The sequence below is a fragment of the Mytilus trossulus genome, chromosome 2 (assembly GCF_036588685.1).
Source record: "Mytilus trossulus isolate FHL-02 chromosome 2, PNRI_Mtr1.1.1.hap1, whole genome shotgun sequence".
NCBI lineage: Eukaryota > Metazoa > Mollusca > Bivalvia > Mytilida > Mytilidae > Mytilus > Mytilus trossulus.
The window spans coordinates 94,790,514-94,800,639 of NC_086374.1; the positions used below are offsets into that span (position 1 = coordinate 94,790,514).

Genomic DNA, 10,126 nt, shown 5'->3' on the forward strand with positions numbered 1-10,126 from the left:
AAAAAATCAATATTAAAAAAAAAAATTCTCACTATTTTATGTACATTAAAATAATAGTCAAAAATGGTATTGACCGTTGACAATTTGGTAGAATATAACCTATTTCAACAGATTATTCTTTCCAAAAGATATATGTAAAATTAAAGATATCTAAGTAAACATATGTAACACTGTCTTACATTATCATGCATGCATTGTACAAGTACTCTTCTTTAACAAGGATGATAATCATTCGACAATGATCTGAGCTGTCAAAACCAAATATCTTGGGTTAACTAAAATGGTAAAGTCAACTTAATCTAAGGGGCCATTTTTTTCCAAATGCAATATTGGTATGATACCTGAAAATATGCCTTGCTGTGAAATTCAGATTAACATGATATATATATTAAAAATATTGTTAGAATCACCTGACTCGGAGAAAGCAACAGCAAGTGTATGATTTTGACGTCTCAACACAATCCCAGATAGAAAAACAGCAAAGTTGTCTTCAGTATTAAAGCGTGTTGTGTAGTCATTCCCGTTACCATAAACTACCATTGCTGTAATAAAGAAAGTTCTCAAATATTATAAAACAATAACAACATAAACTACCATTACTGTTGTAAAGAAAGCTTTCAAATATTATAACAGACAGGCCATAACAACATACATCTGAATTATAGAACATATAATATTTCATATACAATTAAATAGAAGTCTCATATTATTCCTTAATTTTAATTAGCTAGCTAGGGCTTTCTGGAATTATCTTTTATTTCCATATAGAATGCAACATCCATTTTACATAATTACTTCAAAATGATAAAAAATCTTTGACTTTTTACTTTTAACTGCATGTGCTTCTTTAAAAACTGTAATAATTCTGTTAAGAGAATGGTAACAATTTTGAATAGTTCAGGTAACTAAAACCAAAAAAAATAAATATTTAAATTCAGTTGTTTTTAAACATAACAATGGTTTATAACTTACTTTCCAAATCACTGGCTAGTTCTACTTGCATAGTTGCATTTACATCTTCTTGTGCATGTGCAGCAAAACCACTAAATATAGTCGCATTTATTTTCTTTAGGTCAGTTCCATTCTTTGAAGTAGCTAAGTCTGTTCTAGCTTGAACTTCGAAGGTTACATTTTCATTTGTAATTTTCATCATGGTGTATTCCCCCCAGCCGTTAAATGTGTATTGAAATCCATCCAATGTGTCAACATGAGGATCCCCAAAGGAAAAGACTGAAAATTTTACAAAATTTATTCATTGAAGTCAGATGAAACAAATTATTTTTAATTATAACGAGAAGGAAATTATAGAACCAAGTCCTCTATGCAAATTATTTTACATTATTTTAGACTCCATAATGTATAACAAGCATTTCATATTTCATACTGTGATTGCTGATCTACTTATTTTTCCATCATTTACCTTGAAAAACCATCACTCATAAATTTTTCAAGTTTTAACCCTTTCAACGCTACACAAAAAAATAGAAAAATGGCTGCTGCTGCTGCATTTTTTTTTAGTTCATTCATTAGAACAGTATTTTCCTTTTCAGACTGCTGTATCTTTTTTATTATATGAGATACAGAGAAAGTTATTGCATGAAAAATGCTCAGGAGAGCATGAACTGTAATGATAGGCAATTATTTTACTGAAATTGTTATCAGGTTACCTGCGTTTTCAGGTAATTAACAGGTAAAAGGTGTAATTTATTACATTTGTGTTGAATTTTGAATAAAAACTACTTTTAGTCTTCATTTATTTTGTTGTTTTATCTGCCATATTGTAAAGAAGACACCAATTGCCCAATTCAGTAGCGTATTGTACCATACATAACGTTTTATTTAATCGTGGCACAAATAAATAGCTCCGTGCTTAAAAATTTCAGTCAACCTCCGTTTTCCCCCCTTTTTCTACGTCTCGTATTGATCGATCAAATCATATTTCCCACACGAATTTAATGTAATAAACACATTGAGATAACAAGAAACCTTTTAACTAATCCTCGTTGTTTGTTACGCCAAGGAAATGCTGAAATTTTTCCATATTTACAGCTTCGTTTCCGATTTCCGCCATTTGCATTTGTCAAAATATTTGTTTTTATTTTCCTTCTATTTTCCTTCTACTGCATGATTTTACTATAAAAATTGTCGGGATTTCAAGTGCAAATGAGACCTTGCATATCCTAGATTCAAACGATGAAAAATTAGAGAGAACCGAATGGTTTAAGAGTCCTAATGAAAAATCCTTTTTCATCGCGGCATATGCCGCAAATAGCAGTGGCGAACGGTGTACGTCATCGTGGCATATGTCGTGTATAGCGTTGAAAGGGTTAAATAGTTTTAAATACTTATAAAATGGTATATATGAGAAATCATTATGAAAAAGCAAATATTTAAGTAAGCAATTTACAGCAAAACAGAGTATTCATTTGTAACTATAAACCAACATGTTTAGCGTGGATAGTTGAATTTGCGTTTTGTTCAATCTAAGAAAAAAACAAAAGGATATGGGATATCCGTCCATGCCACAAAATCAGTACATATACAGCAATAAACATACACAAAGTAAATGAACAGTGCTTTTATTGCTGTTTTTCATCTCAAAGGCAATCCAAACGGCGCAAGAAAATCTCCCCTAAATGCAAGTCCACTTTGTGGTGATTAAAGTTGATGATTTCAAATTTGCAAGATGTAGTTGAATTAAGACAGATCCAAGCTACCATATTCTTGATGATTTATATTTGCATTGTTTTTCTTTCAAGGAAGGTCAAGAGAATAAGTTGGTTTATAATATGGAGCACTCATCTTAACCTATAAATCAGCAGAATACATGTACTTACATATACCAAATGGTGACCGCCTGTAACAAAATCCCACTGGTCTCACTCTGTAGTACAGATAACAATTATCTGATTTTTCACAACAATTTTCTTTAGGGATAACATTATCTTGTTGGTATGTAACAATATCAGTAAAAGGGTTCCCTGTAACCATAGTACCAGCATCTGGACGATTCCTAAGCAGGAACCCATAGAACTGGTGATAGCAACAAATCTAAAAAGTTAAATAAAAAGTTTGTTATTTATGTATAAACATTTTACTTTTGAATATCACTTTTGTTTGGCATGTCTGTGTGTGCCTATAATATCTTATTTAAGTGTTCCATGAACCAGATTTTTCTTATCAAAATATGAACAAAGTCTTATATGCAGATGTAATTGCTTGGTGTTTGTTTTTTTTTGCTTTATGTCCATACTAATCAATTCATACTGTAAGGGTAATTTTATTCCTGGGTATCAATTTAATGGATTTTCAAAATAAATGCAGATATATATATCAACAGATACACAAAGAAGAAAGGTAGCAAGTACAAATACTGTAAACCAACTTATTTTCGCGAATATTTTATTTTGCATTTTACCCTTTCTTGATCACTTCGCGGCTATTTAATTTCGCGATTATCTGATTTACTTGATGAATTTTATTGAAGAAAGATCAGAGATTGACATATTTGCGACGATTTATATATTCGCATTATTTTTTCTACTCACGAAAGTCGCGAAAATAAATCGCTCGCGAAAATAAGTTGGTTTACAGTACTCATAAAAAATTATGTTACACCATTCTGTTGATTTATATTTTTGCAAGTTTTATCAATCCTGAATTTAATTATCTAAATGAATTGTCTAATCATGATTTCTGGGAGGTGTAACACATGTCAGGGTTTTCTTGACACATGCAATTTTATTCTTTAATTTGTAATCTAAATCTTCACCCATTCATACATTAGTAAAATCACTTCCAAGGTCCATTTTTAGCCAAAGAAATGTTGTGAGGGTCAATAAAGGCTATAGCATGTTAATGTGTTTACCATGGATACAGGATGATAGAGAATGAAAGAGAGACATTTAATACTGCATTTAAACATGGTGTATGCTATCAAATTCCAAACATCACAGGCAAATATATTAATGTCTTAATCTACATGGATACACTTATGCACATTAAATCAGATATAAGTGTGTACTTACACGACTGATACCAAATCTGTAGTTGGCAAAGCACACCGCATTATTTTGATATGAAAAGAAATAAAATCTTCCATCAAAAACCATCATTCTCTGATTGCAAGGACACATATTAGCTAACCACCATCTCCTATTTAACAGGTTTGATCTAACTGAATTAACATTCTTACGATACCACCTCACACACTGAGAAGCTGGGTTTGGTGGTATTGGACCATCTGCGTTAAGTGACATAAAATATACACCCTTTGCACCTGCAATAGAATTTTAAATATATATGATTCCAGTAAACAATCATTTTACAGTTGAAAAAAAGTTAATTGCCCTATACAATGTAGCTCATAACACAATATTAAAATTTTAACTCTTTGGTACAGATGAATTTGTTCAGATAATCCAGAATTATATAAATCTTTAATAAAGGTATGCATAATTATTCAATATAAATTATTTGTGTGTGTTTTAAATACAAGTGTTGAATGTGACAGTTTTCCTTCATTAAATTAATATTTAAAAATGTCACTATCTACCAACCATCAAATGTGTTCCCTCTAAATTCACTAACGTCAAAGGCACTTTCTGTGAAGGAGTATATACTTGATTTGGATCCACCTAATCCAGAATATCCTATAGCACATTGTCTGCCACCAGGTGGAGACAGGATAGTCACATCCTTAAACAAGGAGTAAGCATAGGTCTTTTCACCATTTGTTGCCAAGATAAATTGAAATGTTACAGTTTTCTGAAAAGAGAAAAAGAGAATAAATTAATGTATATGATATTAAACTTCACTTTAACAAGTATTTCCCATGACTGACAATAGGTGTTAGAAGCATTCTGAGGGTGTCCATGCACAAAAGTATTATATATATATAGTTATCACTTTAACTAAGTGTCAGTTATCACTTTAACTAAGTGTCAGTTATCACTTTAACTAAGTGTCAGTTATCACTTTAACTAAGTGTCAGTTATCACTTTAACTAAGTGTCAGTTATCACTTTAACTTGGTATAAGACAATTTCCATAATCTACAACAGGACCTTAAGTACTTAATGTAATAATATGACTAAAAATCTTTTTTCTTCTTGTGGTTTAAAGCATATTGCTTTATGAAACATTATATTGACACAGTGAAAAAATCATGAGAGGATAATCATGGTAATATAAGATTTGGAACAACATACCACTGTCCCAGGTTAGGGGGAGGATTGGGAACCTGCTAACATGTTTAACCCCACCACATTATTTATGTATGTGCCTGTCCCAAGTCAGGAGCCTGTAATTCAGTGGTTGTCGTTTGTTATAAATGCTTTAAATATTTGTTTTTCGTTCATTTTTTTATGTAAATAAGGCCGTTAGTTTTCTTGTTTGAATTGTTTTAGATTGTCATTTTGGGGCCTTTTAAAGCTGACTATACGGTATGGGCTTTGCTCATTGTTGAAGGCCGTACAGTGTCCTATAGTTGTTAATGTCTGTGTCATTTTGGTCTCTTGTGGACAGTTGTCTCAATGGTAATCATACCACATCTTCTTTTATTATAAGCCTAATATGAACCTAAATAGTTGTTTCCGGCAAAGTCTATTATTTCTAGACTATAATGTAGGTTTATGAATTCAAGCAAATTTACCTTTTATTATTTCTAATTTTCAGTGCTCTTTTTTTTAGGGAATTTTAATAAACTGACTGGTATCAAAAATAGGAACTGCAAAAGCAGATAAAGATTGCATTGGATTTCGCAAAAGCAAGGAGCAATTAAATATCTTGAACAAATACTAGAAAATTGCAGATGGGTAAACAAAGTATAATACTTTTAATATCAGCATTATCAATTAATATCATGTATATGTAAAATGATACATGTATATGGCAACCAAGGAGATTAACAAATGTATATAGTATTCATCCTTTGTTATTGGCCTCAATGAATAGCATGTCTTTGTGCTTCATAAATCATTTTATCAATCTCATTATAATTCAAATGTATAATGCCTTAAAAAATATGTGTGTAAATTTCCTATTACCATAATTACATCTTTGAAAAAAATAGGGTAGGAAGGTAGGGATTTTTTTATTTTATCTTTTTTTTTTTTTAACAATGATCGAGTCTGATAGGGACATTCTGATTTTAACAGTGCTTATTAAGAATTGACAATTTTTTTAAGGGTAGGCTATTTTTTAGCTTGAAAAAAAGGGTAATAGGAAACACACATAATTTTTTATTCGGCCAAATCTTACTACATGTACTTACATAATCACCATATAGCCTTGCATTTTCCCATGTAGCTATATACACACAAGATGCTGAAAAATCACTTGTTCGAGCGTAATAATTGACATTAGAAGAAACTTTATTCAACACTGAATCAATCAGTGTTCTATCTCCATTTTCATCATCATCACTATAAAGATGATAAAACATCTTCTCCGTTGATCTAGATACAACCAAATCTGTCCATAATGCAGCTATTACATCTCTTTCTGTAAACACGTTCAATTCTCTTGGAACATAGGAAGTATATCTGCAACCCATGCATGCCAGACCATTTGAAGAAAACTGTGAATGAAAAGTAAAAGTTAAAATGAATATGCAGATTGTGTTACACGATGATAGCAATACATGTAGGTATTCAGCATTAACAATAAACTTTTGAATCCACAAGCCCGAAGCTAATTTTTTTTGAAAACATTTTTTAGATTCTGTTGGCTCATTGAAAAGAATTTTACAACCCACATGCAGGGCCGTATGACTTGATTTTAAGCATGAAGACTGGGTCTAAAAATGTATTAACTATGTCATAGCTGAACTATATTCATTTCTTATTTCATGATATATAATATTAAAGCACCCTGTACAGAGGACCCAACAGACTGCCACAGTATTTTTTCATCCTCTGAATACCCTCTACCAAGGATTCAACAGACTGCCTTAGTATTTTTGTATCCTCTTGGCTATGAATACCTGTCATAATGTACAAAGGACCTTACAAACTGCCATAGTATTTTTGTTTGGATGGAGAGTTGTATTATTGGCGCTCATACCACATCTTTCTACATTATATCTATTTCGGAAAACCATGAAATCAAATATCTATGAACATGATGAATATATGCAAGTTTTCTTCAATCCACGAAAACTTGTACATCGACAATAAATGAATCCACAGTATGTAGCTTTTAGGACACCTGACAGTAATTAGCCAGCAGTACATAAAATTGAGAATGGATATAAGCAATGTATCAAAGAGACAACAACCTGACCATAGAAAAAACAACAGCGGATGGTCACCAACAGGTCTTCAATGTAACGAGAAATTCCCGCACACAGAGGTGTCCTTCAGCTGGCCCCTAAACAAATATATACTAGTTCAGAGATAATGAACGCCATACTAATTTCCAAATTGTACACAAGAAACTAAAATTAAAATAATAGAAGACTAACAAAGATATGTAGTTAAAATATATAATTTATCAACACCATAACTATTCATTATGTTTAGTATGTATTGTACACTTAAAATATGAGAGTAAAAGACTTGAGCAGATCAGACAAAAGCAAAACAGCAGGCATGACACAAATGTAGTGTATAGATTCTAATATAATGCCCTAATCAGATGCTAAGGGGTAACCCTGGTATGTGGACAACATGTACAGTTTACTGGAACTGTTTGCATTCTTCTCACAGCCAAATGTAAAGAATATATGATCTGAACATCAATCCTAGTACAAGCTTATGCTAATAGATTATCTACATTAGCACTATGATAGTACTTAGATAGTGACAGACTGTCAAAATAATGAATTCTAATAGCGAACGACATGGGCATTTTGTAGTCCGGGGAGAGAAATCAATACATAGTTGGGATATTTCGATTCGTCCCATACTGATTATTACTGTTTTTCCTTATTATTGGAACAATACATTTTTGACTTCTGCACATAAAAAGAATACAAAGACAGTCTATAGAAGGTTTTTTAGAGGGAAACGAATACAAGTTTCTTTTGTCCTTGTGCCTTTTTAAAAAGATTTTGATATTAGGGGACATATTTAAAAGCAATTGACAAAAAATACCAAGGATTAATTTTGTATAGTTAATTTGTATAGTTTTAACTATACAAATCTTTGAAAATACATAGGACAAAATTCGTAAATAAGGTAGTTCCGTAATCAGATACAAACTTTTCATAAAATCATTATATATTGATATGGAATAAATAAAGGAACCAACAGACCATGCAGACTGAGAGCGAAACAAATTATATATAGGTCCGTTTGTTTGTTTTCGAGATATAGCCATTAAGGATTTGGCGGGGAAAATGTTCTCTCTTGATTTTCATAGCTTTAAAATCATTGACAAGTTTAAGTTCTCAAAAACAATTGAAAAATAACATATATTTAATAAGACTTTTACAGGTTGCAGGGGCGGATCCAGCCATTTAAAAAAAAAGGGTGGGGTTCCAACCAAGGACAAAAGGGGGGGGGGGGGCAACTATATGTAGGGCCCTACCCATTCAAATGTATAGATCGGCCAAAAAAGTGGGTTTCTAACTCCGAACCCCCCCCCCCCTGGATCCGCCAATGGGTGGCTTATAATTACAATGATCTATAATATGTAAAAAAATTATGAAAAGAAAAAAGGGGGTTAATGGGCAAAATTTTTTAAGGTATTTTTTTAGGATAAAACCATCTGGGATTCCGAAAATCTGACAGAAATTCCAAAACATGACAAGCGAACAAAAAGTACAATGTTTATAAATATCAAGGATAATTTGTGTAATATAGTGACAGTCTATATAAAAGTCCACGAGATTCCAATCCTTCTTACTATATAACACCCTTGTAAATATGGACAGATAATTATATATAATGTTTGTATTTTTATGGCTTCATACAAAATGTACTTCGGTCAACGCTTTTATACTCCAATGAAGGCAATCTAATAAAAAACCGATTTCTCATCGCTCCCGTTTTCTGAACTCAAACCGGGTTTCGTTAGATCTCACACGCGACTTATCCGAAAACGGGAGCAATGAGAGATCGTGTTTTAATTAGATTGCAATGAAGTTACAAAACAAAGCATTTAATCCTTAATTACAGAACTAACTTTGTCTCCTGGCAAATACATTTTGTAACTCCTCGAATGCATGATTTGTTGTTTTTTGTAATTTCAATATGCATCAAATGCAAATTAATTTTCTTATTTTGGAAACGGATCAAAACTACAATAGGTGAAGTGTGGAAGGAACTTTATCGTGACGTAGGGATTATGTCTTTTTTTTTTGCGGGTATTCAGGATTATCACTTATATTGTGTTGTGCTTAAAATTGAGGAATTGTGATTAATTTTTCGAAATATGGCTTTGTTTTTTCAGGAATTCTAAATTCACCGATTATTTTTTTAGGAATTTCAGATGATATCCTTCTATCCTCTCCTAGGTTGAATGATCAATAGTATCGCACAGCCAAGATAAGCAGACCTTGAAACAACTAGTGAATAAAATGGAACAAACACGGTTTTAAAATACATGAACGAAAAACAAATTTGAGTTCGCTGAACTACAAATGACATGAAATGTTTAGAAGAGTATAAACTTACTGTCAAGTAGCTGTAACTGTCACCCAAGAAAGGAATTGATGTGAAACATCCTAAGTTATATGTTGACACATCATCTCCGTAAAGTCGTGAATCAGCAGTTGTTTCTCCGAATGCCATAAATTCTGGAATATTTTAATACATGTTTTTTTAACATCACAGAACTATTAATGGCCATATAAGAGTAATTCGGATGCCTGTCCGGCGATAAGTATTAACCTCGTTGAAGCCTTTTTGTGTTGCCTACTTGTTGTTGTGTTGTCGTCTATAATTGTTGCTTCTCATGTAAATTATTTGATTCGCATATAACCATAATGATAGATGCCAAAAAAATGCAATTTATGACTTTTAAGATGTATTTATTGATGACTTTGGCAAAATTAAGCCGTGGTGAAATTATAAGCCTTATATATCTTTAATCGTTTTTTGGTCGTACAATAAATATGAAAATTGTGTGTTACTAATGACCATTACAATGTTTTGAACATATGAAATTCTAAATTAAAAGTT

General features: G+C 31.7%; 1 protein-coding gene across 2 annotated transcripts in view; it reads right to left on the minus strand.

Annotated features, from left to right (window-relative positions):
- LOC134708413 (mucin-4-like) overlaps positions 1–10,126 on the minus strand; it is a 63,621-nt gene that overhangs the window by 38,734 nt on the left and 14,761 nt on the right. For both annotated transcript variants that reach the window (XM_063568917.1, XM_063568918.1), the window contains exons 3-9: positions 9,620–9,741; positions 6,274–6,579; positions 4,560–4,767; positions 4,029–4,279; positions 2,838–3,051; positions 973–1,230; positions 411–542 (exon numbers count right to left, since the gene is read on the minus strand). In XM_063568917.1, coding sequence (XP_063424987.1) covers positions 411–542; positions 973–1,230; positions 2,838–3,051; positions 4,029–4,279; positions 4,560–4,767; positions 6,274–6,579; positions 9,620–9,741 — 1,491 coding nt within the window. The remainder of the gene's footprint in view (positions 1–410; positions 543–972; positions 1,231–2,837; positions 3,052–4,028; positions 4,280–4,559; positions 4,768–6,273; positions 6,580–9,619; positions 9,742–10,126) is intronic.